The 16,519-nt window shown below is 32.2% G+C and overlaps 1 protein-coding gene and 1 pseudogene across 1 annotated transcript; one reads left to right on the top strand and one right to left on the bottom strand.

The window, feature by feature from the left end:
• Positions 1-3,853: 3,853 nt before the first annotated feature.
• On the top strand, positions 3,854-6,495 carry LOC102621269 (hypothetical protein). Its single transcript, XM_006493585.4, has 2 exons — positions 3,854-4,431; positions 4,877-6,495. Exons 1-2 carry the CDS (start codon positions 4,177-4,179, stop codon positions 6,416-6,418), a joined length of 1,797 nt encoding a protein of 598 aa, XP_006493648.1. The 5' UTR covers positions 3,854-4,176; the 3' UTR covers positions 6,419-6,495.
• Positions 6,496-11,179: 4,684 nt separating this feature from the next.
• On the bottom strand, positions 11,180-15,624 carry LOC102629078 (UDP-glycosyltransferase 92A1-like; annotated as a pseudogene).
• Positions 15,625-16,519: the final 895 nt, after the last annotated feature.

The raw sequence follows: 16,519 nt of genomic DNA, 5'->3' as shown, positions 1-16,519 counted from the left end.
CATGGAGATCTCGATTTTCTCATAATTATCATTATTACATTATGATTGATATTGATGTATGGTAATTGTGTATTACAAGTAGGGTATCTTCTGAAGGCCATAACTTGAGCCACAGGCCTCAGGCATCCCCTTTTTAAGTATAATATGTTGTTTTAAAGCTTGCGACAAGACAAATCTAACTCAGAACTACTTGTGTTGTTCTGCCCCAGGATCAAGCTAGAAATTCTACTTTTTCCCTGATCATTTCCTAGTTTTAGGATTTTTTTTCCTATTTTTCCTTGTTTTTTTTAAAGATTTTTATCTTTTTTTTGGAATTCAAGTTTGAGTGCTGTTTATTTTTATTTTATTATTTTAATTAGGAGAATTTAATTATCATATTATATTTTGAATTTAACTATTTTAGTAAATTCAGGATATCTAAACTTATTATAAAAGGAGCTCAAAACCATAGTTTTACTCATTTAGATTTTTCAATAAAACTTATCATTATTCACAAACCTTTATTTCTTATATTAATCTACTTTCAATGTTTCCGCCTTGTCAAATATTAATTGTTTTAAAATTTTTATTAGTAACCAATCACAAGAAAAGATATATACTTTATTTTCATGTTCTAAATTCTCAAGGATCAAGATGTGATATACTGTGTAAGCTCCACCCTCAATCACTTTTGCAGTATGAAGAGTCAAGCCTGTCCTCTAAGAAGCCTTTGATTCTAAGAAATGAAATGGACAAATGATTGTGAGGCCCTATCCTAAACCATTAATACGGTCTGTATTAAATTGTTAAAGTAAAATATGAAATAAATTATTCTTCTTTCTAGGTTTTAGATTCAACATGATAGAGTCACGGCATTAAGTTCGGTCTTAATTTGATTAGTAAAACATCAGATATCATAAGCATAGTATTGCATTTTATTGAAAATCATTTGCATTTCATTGTTAACATTACAAATATTTCAAGAATAAAGATTTATTATTGAGCTAATTTTTTTGTTGAGCTCTGAATAAATAGTTGTTAGGTGAGAGAATAAAAAAAAATCAAAAAATACAAACTATTCATTTAGTGCTCAATAATAATTTTGATTCATCTCTTTGATCTGATCATAATAAGATAAAATTTAGTATGAACAAAATTTTCACCGAACAATATGAATACTAAAAATTTTTTTTTTTGACTTTTTTTTTCGTAAATCGTCAAAAGAATGGAACCTAATTCTTTTGTTGGGTTCCAAGCCTTATCTTTGCAGGAGTCATGGCTAATTACTAGACAGCTTATAGCTGCTTAGATTCTAAACTTTGTGCAACATCAAACCTGCTATGATCACTATGCTTAATTTAAACTTATTATAGTCATTATCTTATCGATTAAACAAGAAATTAACAGCACTTTTTGCATGTGGAGGTTGACAAAACCTTAGTAAGCTTTTTGATGGGGTGGTTGGATCAGAAAATTAATCTCAATATTATAATGGTTTTTATTATTAATAATTTTTTTACAAAAACAAAAGCGATGATGGGGAAAAGCAAACTTCGTATACTAAATTAACATTTCAACAATCCTACCTGGAATTCCATCTGAAATAAACAAACAACAAAAACTATTACATAGTTGAAATATTTAATACATAATTGGTTACTTCAAAAAAGCCCTACTTCTTTCAATAATCTCCATTTAACCCCCAATGTCGCTTGGATTGAAATTCTCATCTAAGTTTTAACGTCACTGGAAGTAGCTAACTACGTGAATTTTTTTTTTTTTTAGAATTACTAATAGGAAATATGATATTTCAACTATGCTCCTATAGATGGAAGGGGATTAGATTAATGTTGAAGCTTGTGTTGAAAATAAGAAGTATGATATTTCAACTATGCTCGTATAGATGGAAGGGGATTAGATTATTGTTGAAGAAGCAAAATTCCTTCGATATCAAAAAATGACAATTTTGTCCTTATCTTCAAACTCCCACAACTTCTAGTGTCAATTTGGTACCTATAAAAAGAATTTCATCGCTCAAATTAGCATATGGTTCCTTGGAAAATACTAAAAAAAAAAAAGTAATCTTAATTAGGGGAGAATGGACATATTCTCCCCTGAGAATTTAAGTTCAAATCTCTTTCAAATTATTCAATATTTCTATTTATAAAAACTTTCAGCTGTGACCGATTAAATCTCATCTTAATTAGCTATTCTTTTGCTCTTTTTATTTAATCTAGTATTTTTATTTATTCATCTGTCTCGTGACTCACATACTGTTGCTTTTAGGGATGTCTATATTTATATTTACTCTGCATATCCGGAGTCTATAACTCTGTAGCGTTGTTACTGACACTAAGCGCAGTATAAGTGGTCAAAGTTTATGTTAGTTACAACCGTTAAGCTAAATTAAAACAAAAAAGAAAAAATTGTACTAAGATTAATTTTTATGGTCCCCACAATGGCATTATTTCTCACTAGATTCACAACTCAGAGAAAAGGGAAAGACAGTGAGTATGTGGAAGCTATCGGACATGTCTGTCCCCCACCTGATTTCCTTTCGGCAGAATCCGCAAGCCCGCAACCTTGGGGCAACTCTCTTTGGACAAAACTACCCTAAGAACCTCTAAATTCTACCTTCAAAGGTCCAATGTAATGGAGTAATTATAGCAACTTTTTCTTTTCTATTCTTTTCTTCTTTGCTTACTAAAAAGTGAACCATTTATTTATTAGATTTTGAAAAATTTTAAACAATAAATTAGCTCAACTTTCACAGTGAACATCAATTGCATGGCTTTTAACCACTTTGAAATCAACTGCGTGAATTTTCCACAGGAGCATGCACTATGTTAGTGTTAATTCAAAGTTTGGTTTTGAAATTGCAATTGAGAAGCAGCCGCTATCAAAACCTTAGGTAGAATTCAAGAAAAATGTTGCGTTTTAGTTAGGTCTAATAGGTCTCTAATGTCGAATGAGAATTCAATGAAATCTGACTTAAATCAAAATACATGTCTTTGATGAAATTGAAACCGAGATGAAGTCGTCAATAAATTGAATGAGTTGAAGGAATTTATAGCATAGAATTATAACTCTAATACAATGTTATTCAACGTTAAAAACTAAAGTCAAGCTTAACACCAGTCAAATGTTTTCTTTTTACTTGTGATCCGCATTTGTCTATTCTTCATATGGATTTACAGCTTAGACTCCATTGAAAATGCAAATGAAGGAAAGAAAATTCAAGTGAAGACTATGATTGTGAACACAACTTTTTACAATAGAAATAATATCATGTTTATTTACTATTTCTAAACAAATAGTCTAATCAATGTGGGGCTAGAGCGTGCCCTCAGATGGCAGCATACTTATATGATCAATTATGATGATTACACATGTATGATAACAACTTCAAATCAATGCAATAATGAGAACAACACCACCAACAAAAACTGTTGGTATAAATAATGATTTTATAGTGGAACCATCTTGTTATAATACTTGAGCAATCATGTTTCTAAGTGGTACCGCCATCACTTCTTGTTGCTATTTGAAAATGATCATTTTCTATTATTATTAATGGTGAGTGTAAAAAGATTTGTTTTACTAATAAGATTTTGTGAGTCTTCGAAACCCCGAATGCACATTACTCTCAATCTACAAGAACTTTTTCCTTTTTAGGTACTACAAAAAGTCTAGGATTCAATTCACGGTCATATCACAACTTATAATCAAAAAGTTTTGAAACCTCTCGATATTTCTTGAAAGGCTAGGGTGGTCCAAGAAATTTAGTTTTAGAAAAATTCATGGGCATTTTAGGAAACTGGCAAAGCCATGAATTGTTCCCTCTCTCTTTTCCTTCACATGCTGTCATTCTATTAATCCATTTTGAAACTTCTCTCTCTTTCTTACTCACATGCTCTCATTCTATTAATTCCTTGAAGACAAAGACAAAAGAAAAGTTCATTGGAGTTTACATATATACCTCACATTCATTTTCATTTCCATTTTCTTATTCATTTCCCCATCTCTCACAATTTTCTGGCTCTCCAAGATTCTAACAGTGGATATCATCTTAATCTCTGCGAATCACATCCAACCGTTGGATACCCAAATTTTACAACAATATCTAGTCGCATACTTTGTTCTATTCTCTGTTGTGTATTATTTTGTTTATGTGCAACTCTGTTTTATGCTCTGTTCATGGCTGCGGCAACTACTGCTACACAAATCTTTCAAAATCACGACAGTGGCAACGAAAACAACAATAATAATGAAGTTAGCAGACAAGAAATACAAGCTGCCATTGCTAAAGCAGTGGAGCTCAGAGCCCTTCATTCAGCTCTGATGCAAGGAAATAGCCCTGCTGCTAATAACAGATTCAATTCTTCTTCTACTTCCCCGGTTTCTCGCCCTGTTTCTCAGTTCTCTGCTCATGATTACCCTGTTTTCACTCCTGTAAGTTTTGTTTATTTTCTTATTTTTTTAAAACAAGTTGTAATCTTTTTTAATTACCTTTATGTTATTTATTGAAACGGAATGTTTTTTCTGTTGTTGCTACTCCATTTGTGGTCTAATATTTTGAAAAGATTCTGTAACAAAAGGAATTTTTTAGGTACTTTAGTAGTTGGCAGCGATTGAATAAATAAAAACCAGAAATTTGTTTTGTTGTGATATTAATATGCCCTTTCGTTTTGTCAATGTATATTGTATTCTGTATAAACTAACATGCTCATTCTTTTAAATTTCTACTTATTTTAATTTTAATCTCATGTGCATTTTCTTGATTTTTTACCGTGATGGGATAATATAGGCCATTTTTTAACATGCTATGCTTTCAATTTTGTTCTAGCTTTCTCATGTAGTTGGATTTTATATTGAGATTTTGGGGAATTTTTGACAGAGTTATGAAGATGAACCAGTAACCGGGTATCATCAGATTCACTCAAAGAATCCATCGGGAACCTGGGATGAGTATGCATTGGATGGAGGCAATGGCAATGAATCAACTTTATCTGATTATAAGAAAGAAATTTTATCTTCAAAGAAAGGATTGCCTTCTGGTTTGGCCAGTTTCGAGTCCCATTTCTGCCCAGCTGATGACCAAAAATCAGTTACTGGTTCCTGCACAAACCACATCACTGTGCTACAAACATCACCAGGAACTGAAGTTTACAAGTCAAGCAGAAGAAACAGCTTGGGGGACTTCAAATCAGTATCCTCTTGCAATAGATGCAAGCCGGCAGTTATAACAAGTGAATCCGAAAATGTCGTTAGAAGCATCAGGAGTTCTAACATTGTTGTGCCCTTGACAGACTCTCATTCAATGGTTCACTCGCAGCCTAAGAGTCGTGGGGGAGTGCTGTCATGGTTGTTTCCGCGGTTAAAGAAGAAGCACAAGAGTGAAAACTCCCCTAACCGGACAGAATCCGAGGAAGTTTCACAGGTTTTTAAGGACTTGGGGATATTGTCAATAGAGACATTGAAGAGGGAACTTATGGAAGCAAATGAGAGTAGAGACGCAGCATTAATGGAAGTTTCAGAGATGAGATCTTCATTTGGGGAGCTAAGGCAAAAGCTGGAGTACTTGGAGGCTTATTGTGAAGAGCTGAAGAAAGCCTTGAGACAAGCAGCAACACATGCAAAGGACTCTCATCAAGTTAATGAAAAGCTTGGGAATTTTCCCCGAAGAGGGAAGTCTATTGATGGAAATGGAGAGAGTTTGATGCCGGTTAGTGAAGAAGCAATGGTGGAAGGTTTCTTGCAGATTGTTTCAGAAGCAAGATTGTCGGTGAAGCAATTTTGCAAGACACTTGTTGCACAGATTGAAGAGACGGACCACACTCTAATGGATAATTTGAATGTGCTGCTTCAACCGTATAAATTGTCACTAAGTTCAAAATACTCCAAGGCTGTTTTGTACCACTTGGAAGCCATGATAAACCAATCACTCTACCAGGACTTTGAGAATTGTGTGTTTCAGAAAAATGGCTCACCGAAGATTTTAGATCCACAGCAAGATCGCCAAGCACAGTTTGCGTCGTTTGTTTCACTAAGAAATCTAAGCTGGAATGAAGTGTTGAGGAAGGGGACTAAATTCTATAGTGAAGAATTTAGCAAGTTCTGCGACCAAAAAATGAGTTGCATTATCACGACACTGAATTGGACTAGGCCATGGCCTGAGCAATTGCTGCAGGCTTTCTTTGTTGCAGCTAAATGCATTTGGTTACTTCATTTGCTTGCATTTTCATTCAATCCACCATTGGGAATCTTGAGGGTCGAAGATAATAGAAGCTTTGATGCACATTACATGGAAGATATGTTGATGGATAGGCAAAAGTCACACGGTTCGAGCCGAGTTAAAATCATGGTGATGCCTGGGTTTTATGTTCAAGATAAGGTTCTGAGATGTAAGGTTCTTTGCAGGTATAAATCAGCAGCCTAAATGAAGAGCCAAGAAAGTTTGTAACTATATGTGAAATTGATGTTTGAATAAATTGTCAGATGGGTTTTATTTTTTTATTTTTTTTCTATTGCTAGCATAAATTGACTTGTAGTTGTTAGGGGATTAGGTGGAATTTTGAAGTGATAGAATTGGAATCCTATATAGGATTTTTCTTTTTTTAAATGATTGAAGTATACAATTTCTAATAGAAATTTCTAACGTCATAAAATTGTGAAGCAATGAATTGATTTTGATGTGAGCTAACCCACCTAATCGAGAATAACAAAGAAAATAATTCTCCTTCCTCGCCTTAATTTAGTAGCCGTCGCATATTGACTATAGGTGATAGGTCTATCCACAATTTAGGAATTGAAAAAGAAAAATGTAAATGTTGATTTCATTTGGGCTGCCAGACGGGTTTTTGGCCCAAACCCAAACTCCATGAAGTTCGTGACCCAACTCATAACTAGTTGGCAATTTGAACTTCGAATTCAAGATCGATGTAATCAACAAGAATTTTTAATATCTGATTTCGCAGCGGAGGCATGCATAACTTCAAGTTGACTTCACGCTGCGTAGCTTCTTAACACTAATTTTGCAAATCTTTTTGGGAATATATGATGTAGATTTGTTGACTCTATGTTAGTTTTGGAGAGTCTTCCGGACAAAAAATAATGTACTTAAATATGACAATAGCATCGTAGTAAGCTCAAATTTGGTTGATGTATAGACGAAAACAGTTTATTATTCTAATAGAGAAATACCATTTTATTTATTTAATTTTATTTATTCTAATAGAGAAATACCATTATAAAAAAATTACTCTCACTTGTCCAATAATTTAAATTTCATTTCCTCCAACAATTTGATATTATTGTGTGTATATTAATATCTCCTATAATATTTAAGCGAACATAAACGCAATATTAAATAAATAAATGGGAAAAATAATTAAAAATTGACAATAATAGATATCTAAATACATATGTTTTGGAAAAGTACATTTTTATGAATTTTGTTTTCATATATTGGATGTGTTAGAGATATAAAAATCTCCCATAAACATTGGGCTTCACAAAATGAAATTTACGGCATGTGATTGAACCAAAATTTCAAGAAAAGTAATATTTGAACTATTTTTTAAAACACTTGGATTTAAATGTATAAATAAACGATAAAGGAAATAAATAAAGTTAGTTCACTTTCTTTCTTTTAGACTCAATAATTTTTAGTGTATTATCCTCTTAGGAAAAAAATTAATTTAAAAATAACTAAAAAATTCAATGGTGGTGATCCAATTCTGCTGAAACTTAAAAATATCATTATAGCGACTATCATAAACTTAATCATTGATGGTGGTAGCGCCATTAGGGGTGGGCAAACCTAATCTAACCCAATAGACTTGATCCAACCCAATTTAAGTTTGATGAGTTGAGCGGATTGTTATAAGTTAATTAGGTCAATTTTCAGAACTTAATTAATAATTGGGTTGGGTTGGGTTAATTATAATGAATTTGCCTAACCTAATTCAACATTTGCAAATACACACACATATTAATCCTCAACTGTAAAATCCTGAAAACCTAAACGACTAACCTAATTTTTAACTCTTTTTATTTTTATATCGAAAAGACTATTTCATTCTCGTATTTGTTGCTCTAAAGTCTAATTCCAAAACTAAAATCTCTCTCTCATATAAGTGAATTTATTATCTTTTAAGTATAATTTTGAAAGTAAGTTGATTTCAATTTCTCTTTATTTTTTAATAAATATTTATTTTATATTATTATATACCACTTTCATTTTGTTATTGAAAATGATGCTAATTAATTATCTAAAAGGTCTAAACTTAGAGTTTGAAAAAGAGATGCGAGGAACCAGGAATAAAGTCGAAGAGCTCATCATTGAAATTTTTAGATAGCTAATCTTTTAACTTTCTTTATCGAACACTCAATGGTGAATGAAATTTCATGTTATAATAGATTTATATTTAATTTTAATAAGTTTCATTTTAAGTTTTACATCTTTTTTCTTTATTAAACTTTTAATTTTGATTTAATCTTCAACCCGATCAATCCAACCTTACTCAACCCATTGATTTTGTTTATTTAATTAGGTTAGGTTGAATTTATCTCAATCTATTCAATAGTAGATTGGGTTGATTTTCACAAACCCAATCTATGCCCAACCCTAAGTGCCAATGATAAATCAAGAGATGCAAATTTCCAATTATACCAAAATAAATAGTTGGCATTTATTTTTCTTTCATGCTAATTTATCAATAAAATCATTATATATATATATATATATATTAAATACATGGGCTTGGGTCGTATGAGTTTGTGAGCGAGTAATACTTTTCAGTTTTCACACCCTTTTAATATTCTTATGAAAACCCATTTTTATAATCATAGTTCTATTATATTGAAGGACAAATAATGGATCTAACTCTCTTTGAATGATTGAATCCTAACATATATATAAATAACTTTTCTTTAATATATAAAAATCATTATACTTTTGAATCAATGAAGAAATAAATTATCTAATAATAAGTATTTTAGTTTGAAATAGTATGTTCACAATTTAAATAGTAAAATTTAATTCAAAATTTATTGTAATTTATTGATCCTTTTTTATAACTTTTATCAAAGAAAGAGATATAAGTACGAAGGGAAGGCTTCATAAGAGTTTTGCGAGAGAGTTAAAACCCCGCTTTTGTCAAATTCAACTTAGTCCAGCCTACCATTAAAATGGGCTGGATTTCTAACATCGAAAACCAACCCAAATGATGTGATTGGCGCTGGGTTTGATTTAGGGTGTGGGCGTGGGCTTTCGATTCCAACTTTATTGTTACTGAAAGCCCTATATTATTATAAAGTATGACTGGCGATATTTCACCTCCTCACTTTCTTTCACCACCCCTCACCTTTATTTATTTATTTATTTTTCATTATCAATTACTTTTATAAAGCTAATTCCATAAACTCTAGCCACCTTCCACTATTATAGTCACCATCTCAAGCCACCAAACTGCTAACTCGTCGTTGCTTGATGACATTATCAACAAATCCCCCAACTGCCGACCAAAAAACCTAATTATTTCATCACTGCATGTAAATGTAAAAGCCAATAAGAATATGACTAGAATTTAAACCTTGTGATTTGCACGACGATTTAGAGTCGTTGAAGCTTGCTGTTGTCTATCCCGTAAGCAAAAGCTATGTTGTTTCCAAGATAACTACATTGATATCTACTTAACTAACTAATTAGTTAATTGTAGTACCCAAAAAAAAAAAAAAAATTCATATTATTTTGTATATTGAACTTTGATATTCTAAAATTTCAGTACTAATTTGCATCTTTATATATTTTTTTTCTTTTCGTGTATGTAGATTTAGAAAATTAGAGCATGATGAATTTGATTCTAAATAAATAAGGGGAATTTGATCGGTGGCTATTGTGGAATTTGTTAGCACTTTTTTTGCTTTTGTTTTAATTATATTTTTTATTTTTCAATACGGGTAATTCAAAAAATAAATGACATTAATTAAGAAAAATGAGAATTGGATAGAGAAATTGAAGGGTTCAAATATCACCACTCCTAAATTAATTCAAATTCTTGATAAGTATTATAAGTCACCGAAAAGTTTAGTGCCTAATTTTGTGGCCAAGGGCGTATTAAAAAAATAAAAATAAAAACATTGTTCACAAATACACGGGCTACTACAGGAAAATACAGAGGTGACTGCACCATTAATATATATGGACCTCTGTTATTAGATTAAAGTGTTGATAAATTTCCATTATGTAACAAAATAGCAAAGCAAATCTTTACAAAGTGCCTAAGAGCAACCATAAAATCAATATGCGTCAGAAGCATTGCTTCATTTTTATTCATTTTTTATAACGTGTGAGAATATTTTCATGATATACTAAAAGACACACGATGTTGTGTAAACTAGTGAAGCAAATCAAAGAGATCAAAACGACAGAGGTGATTTGGGTTTTGGTATGTCTATGACTAAGGCAAAACGACAAGCAAGATCTGTGTTTTGATGTACATTTAATTTGCTAGCTTAAACGAACAGAAGCTTTGCCGTTTTCAGATTAATAAAGCATACGCAATGCACGTGACTTGAAAAGCTGTTACGAGGCCGTTAATTCACATGACAAACACGTGCGCTCCTGGAAAAGTTTTCTGGGTTCGTTAACGGCTATCTACACAGCTGCATCTGGTGTGAAAAACAGGGGATTCGAGAGCATTCGGGAGAGAGAGAGAGAGAGAGATAGCTGGTGCGTGTGCGGTTTTCTTGTTCCTTGATATGCTCTGTAAAACTCTGTGTAAATGTGGCTTGAATCAATCAATACCCTCGTGGATGTAGGTCAATGCAAATTGACTGAGCCACGTTAATAGCTCTCTTCTGTGACTCTTTGAATTGTTGATTAATTCTTTGATCATTTCTGAATCAGTCATCATCTTGTTCATACATGGATTCTTTATTAGTGATTCAGATCATCTCTTAAGCATCTTGTTGATTCTAATCGAGGATCTTGGGGAGTGTTCGTTGAAAGGTTAGGTTGAGCAGTTTTTTCACCACTTCACACAACACGCAGCAAAAAAAATAAAATAAAATAACAACAACAACGATTCCTAGTGATTTTTCCCCAAAACTATGTCTCATTAAAAGATATAGAAATGCCAAAGGAAAGAAAGAAGCACTCAACATGCATCCAGCAAACCTCATTCCTTGGTCCTCTCTATTTCATATCCCTCATTATCAATGCTGCACTCAAGAATCCATCCATGGCTTTCACAGAAGATCCCTTAAATTTTCATCATTTCTAAAAGCATTGTCAATAATCTCCTTAACTTCTAAATCCTTCATTCTCATTGGCTTTCCTTTCTCAGTCTCATTCATTACCAGTTCAATTTTTACCACTATGTGCTCTTTCAAAACGGCACAATTCATCCCTCTTGCAACCTCCGCGCAAACCCCAACCTCTTCTCCAAGCAAATTAGAATTGTAAAACTGCTCTGCTGCCAATGGCCACCCATTTATCGGCACCCCATGACTCAAAGCTTCAAGCGCAGATTGAGTTCCATCCGCACTGACTCAAAAATGCAGATATTGACTTATGAGATAAAATTTCCACCTGAGATGCCCATTTGTGTACCACCAGGCCTTGTCCTGAACCTTTGACTCTTTCTTCAAATCCTCAAGGCAGTCACTCGTTGGCTCTAAACTCAGAATTTATGTCAAAGCCAATCGGAGGCCTAACAATCCAAATGAAATTCTTGCCACTAGCCTCTAAAGCCATTGCCAATTGCACCATTTGCGAAACAGCTATTGTGTCTTGTGAACCGAATGACACATAAAGAACTGATCTGCATGGCTTTCTATCGAGCCAATTTTTACACAACTCTGCGGAGATTCCGTGTTCTTTGCCAGCTCCAGCTTTGCTTCCTGTAAACCGAAGAACAGGCTGGTAGGCAAAATTTGCTCTTGAAATACATTAGTCCAATCTTGTCAAGTTTCTCTATTGTGTTAACTAAAATTCATCAGCATTAGTCCATTCGGGAAGCACTTTCTGTAGAACCGTTGAAATAGAATCTCTTCCATCAGCAACTCTTAGATACATGCCAGCTGGTTGACATGAATTGTTGAAGCTTCAGGAAAATCCAGCAACAAAAATTCATCCGAATCTGTGTTCCGATGAGGCAAGTCTACCCACAAAGAGTAGTAACATGCAAAGCCAAAGCCACCACCTTCTATAAATATAGCATGAAAAATACCGTACTCTTGTGCTATCTCTTTGCACCAACCGAAGAACATATCTGTGATGATACAGAGCGGTTTGTGGCCATTTTGTTCATCAATAAGATCAATGATGAGTTTCTTGAAATGGGGTTTAAAGGATAAAGTAGCTTCAAGGAGTTTTCTAACAACATCAAATGGATGAGAATCCGTGTTTTCAGTACAAGGAGGAAGATCATGATCTATGATATTGAAGGGAGTTTCAAGAAAGTGAATGGGGGAGCTTTGAGGGAGAGATGATTTGATTTTCTTGATGTTTAAGTGGGTGTTAACAAAAGCTATGGTGTAGTTCTTTGTGCTTTCTAAGTGATGGGCTAATGCTAGGAAAGGGATTACATGGCCTTGTGCCATGAATGGGAGCATTATCACGTTCTCTTTTCTTTATGCCATTGGAGAAGAAGGGGAGTGGGGTGATATCATAAATAATTCAGACACACTATCAGTGTTCAAAAATTAAAAGTCAGTATTGTTCATAGTTGCTTATGAAAGCTTAAGTTTTTTGTTGCCATCAGAATTCAGGGCCAGTTGAATATAATTAAAAAAATTGAGGACAATTGATTTAAAGGCTATAGTGACATCTAACAATTCAGGTGTACGATTTAGGAGTGTAAATTTATGGTTTTGTATTTGAGGTTTCTCAAATTTTGTCGGGGGCTGATGCTCATTTAAACTCTTCGGATTTGGTATTTCTTATTTTATTTCATATTTAATAAAAGAAATATGAAATTCTTGCCACTAACTAGCCTATTACATTAAAAGATAACGTTACTACAAGAAATTTCCCAGAATTGTCTCGTTAAGAGATTACATTATTTTTCATTGACAGAAATGGTAACAGAGACTTCCTTCCACGCAAATCAGACCTCATTCTTTGATGCTTCCTTTTCCATCTGTTTCATTATCAATGCAGCATTCTTTGAAGTGGGGTTTGAGCGACGATGAAGCTTGAAGGAATTTTGGAAAGAGACGATATGGAATAGAGTCTGTGTTTTTCGGTGCAAGGAGGGAGGTCGTAGTCTGTGCTATTGAAAGGAATTTCAAGAAGGTGAATGGAGGAATTTTGAGGGATAGATGATTTGAGTTTCTTGAGGTTTAAAAGGATGTTAAGTGTTAAAAAAAGTTATGGTGTATCTGTTTGTTTCTTCCAAGCGATGGGATAATGTTAGGAAAGGGATTATATGGCATTGTGCCATGAATGGGAACATCACTATATTCTCTTTTCTTTGCGCCATTGGCGTTGATGAGGATCATCGGAGGAGAAAGAAGCAGAGGAATAAGAGGTAAAGAAGGGGAGTGGGGTCATTTTGGTAATTTTGGTTCATTTTAAAGACCAAATAACATTCATAATTTAAGAAGATATGGTTATTTAAACTCACTAAATTACTTATTAAACTTATTTTTGAAAATAATTTTTAATGATTAAAATATGCCTAAATTAAATTACAATTGTGGATACTAAAATATAATAAAAAATAATAATTTTTGATATTTGAACCCATCTTTACATTCAACATACTTTTGTTAAACCCTATCCTTGTTTCGGATCATTTATACTGCAAATATCTCCTCTAGTGTTGTGTAAGTGCTTTCCACCTTGTACTCTTTTTTGTTTGTGTGAAGTATTTAGCTGAAATTGAAAGACGTTACTCTTTTCTTTGTTTGATTTGTGGTCCTTTTCTTTGACATCAATCATCTGGCTTATTTGAGAAGTGATATTTTGTTTTGAGCAGTGGCGGACCTGCACGTGGGCTAGACCGGGCTGTAGCCCGGTCTAGTTTAAAAAAATCATTTACACCCCTTACTTTTTTAATAATTTAATAAAACAATAGAGTTTTCATTTTAGTTTCATATATATCCCTAACTCAACTACCCTTACATTTTCATCAATTTAGTATAACAATAGAGTTTTCATTTTATATTTAAATATGTCCCTAACTCAATTACCCATATGTTTTCATTAATTTTATATAATAATAGAGTTTTTATTTTATTTATAAATGTGTCCCTAAGTCAATTATATTATTTTCAATTGAAATTAGTGACTTATTTTATAAAATGATTAAATTATATATTTATTGAATAGATTGAAAACATTAGGGTGTTAAAATTTTATTACTGCTTTAATTTATTTTAAAAAGCTTCTAATTAAAAAATATATATGTCAATGTAATATAACATCATCACTAGACTTAAAAGTACTTACAGAAATAACATATAGTAACAATTATCAATATTTTCATAAAATTTTAATGTGAATTTTCAGATTTTATTTATTAGTTATATTAACTAAGATGACAAGTAGAAAATAAAATTTGAGTATTTTAAGAGCTTTTAATAGAAGAATCATCAACTTCTAATTCTTTAAAGAGAGATAGAGCATCTGACAAAGAAACAACTGCACCCAAATATCTTTTTGCTAAATTGAGTTTAGTTTATTATTAAAACTTTTGATTAAAAATACTTTTACAATTTAAAAGGATAAATAAATTTTAATTATTTAATTTATTAAGTCGGGTAATTTAGTACTTCACTTCATGCATAAAAGTTTTACTTGCAATTTTTAATTGATTGTAATTACATGTATTGATCTATGTTAATTTAAATTTCTTAATTGATTTTTTAATCCTTATATAATTACAAGTTATTATAGGTTGCAATGTCAAATTCTATAATTAAAAAATAATTTCATATTTGAGTTGTTTTTTGTTTTCTACTCTTTTTTTATAATTATTTTTGTTTATAGTACATATTTAGAGAGATAAAGTTTTTGGTATTCCTCCTTATTTAATATACTTATTTCTACTTATAAATTTTTATGTTCGCTTTAAAATATAAATTTTAAAATTTAGCCCGGGGTAATATTAAATCCTGGATCCGCCCTTGGTTTTGAGGCGAATGGGTCATCTTCTTATTTGATCATGGTGTTGCCAACTTAAGTCAATGTTCAGTGGTTGACGAGCTACTAGAACTTTCTAGATTTTTAATAAATTTATAAGAAATTCCATGACACATTTATTAAGTATTCATAAATGGATTTAATGGGTTTAGTGAATAAGATCATTGACGAGTTTCTTGAAATGGGGCTTAAACGATAAAGTAACTTCAATGAGTTTGGAAACTAGATGATGAGGAACAGAATCAGTGTTTTCACTTTTCAGTACAAGGAGGGAGATTATGATCTATGCTATGGAAGGGAATTTCAAAAAGGTTAATGGAGGAATTTTGAGGGAGAGAAGGTTTGAGTTTATTGAGGTTCAAAGGGGTGTTAACAAAAGTTATGGTGCATTTATTTGTTTTCTCTAGGTGAAGGGCTAATTCCAGGAAAGGGATTAAATGACCTTGTGCCATGAATGGAAACAAAACTATGGTTTCTTTCCTCTGTGCCATTGTTGTTGATGAGGATCAGAAGGAGAAAAAGTAGAGGATTAACACTAAAAGAAAAACGGTTATTTCTAAGGGTAAATACTCTTGGAAATACACAAACACTTTTGGAAAAACTTATTTTTGAGAAAATCATGCCGTCGACCGTCGTTGTATTAAGTTGCATCGAAAAAGTACAACTTTCAATGGGTCGTTAGAGAAAAAAATTATTTTCAATAGCCGTGCCGTCAGAAATGACATCAAATGCCCTCGAAAATGATTCTATAAAACCAAAAATTACATATTTCCAATTGCATTTGCCCTTCGAGATCGCATTAACTTCCCTTGGAAATGAGGCTGGAGAACACAAATGATTACTATTCCAACCATAATTTACCCTCGAAAATGCAAGAAACACGCTGGAAATATGCTTCTTCTTTTTTATTTAGTGACCCATTTAATTTATTTAATATTATTATTTATTACGCTTTTTACTTTTATTCTTTTTAAGTATCTGTATTACCAATGCAACATAATCAACAAAATAGCAATAGCAACACGCAAAATACATTAAATATAGCTTCATTAATTTCAAAAATTTATAGAAATTGCATTCACCAATCAACAGTACAACATAATCAATTTTAATAGTATATTTTTTAAAAAAAATCTCAAATGTATACGCAAAATGATTTCATAGCATGAATTATTTCAAGCATCCTCCAACACATGTTCTTTAGTCTCTGAGACCTACGTTTGCCTCTACCTCATCTTCTTCATTCCCATCATCATCTTCATTCGACCAAATAATATCCTATATGAATCAAGAAATATGAATCTGCTCCATCCCCACATCATCATTAGTATACCAAATAATATCCTAGATCAACGAAGAAATATTAATCAGTAAATTATCAAATCA

The sequence above is a fragment of the Citrus sinensis genome, chromosome 2 (genome assembly GCF_022201045.2).
Source record: "Citrus sinensis cultivar Valencia sweet orange chromosome 2, DVS_A1.0, whole genome shotgun sequence".
In the NCBI taxonomy this organism is placed as follows: Eukaryota; Viridiplantae; Streptophyta; class Magnoliopsida; order Sapindales; family Rutaceae; genus Citrus; species Citrus sinensis.
This window is presented reverse-complemented; position numbering and strand designations above follow the sequence as displayed.

Bases quoted from the DNA above. Each gene is read 5' to 3' on its own strand.
- LOC102621269 (XM_006493585.4), top strand. From the start codon at position 4,177: ATGGCTGCGGCAACTACTGCTACACAAATCTTTCAAAATCACGACAGT. The intron at 4,432-4,876 runs GTAAGTTTTGTT...AATTTTTGACAG, and splicing joins ATTACCCTGTTTTCACTCCT to AGTTATGAAGATGAACCAGT.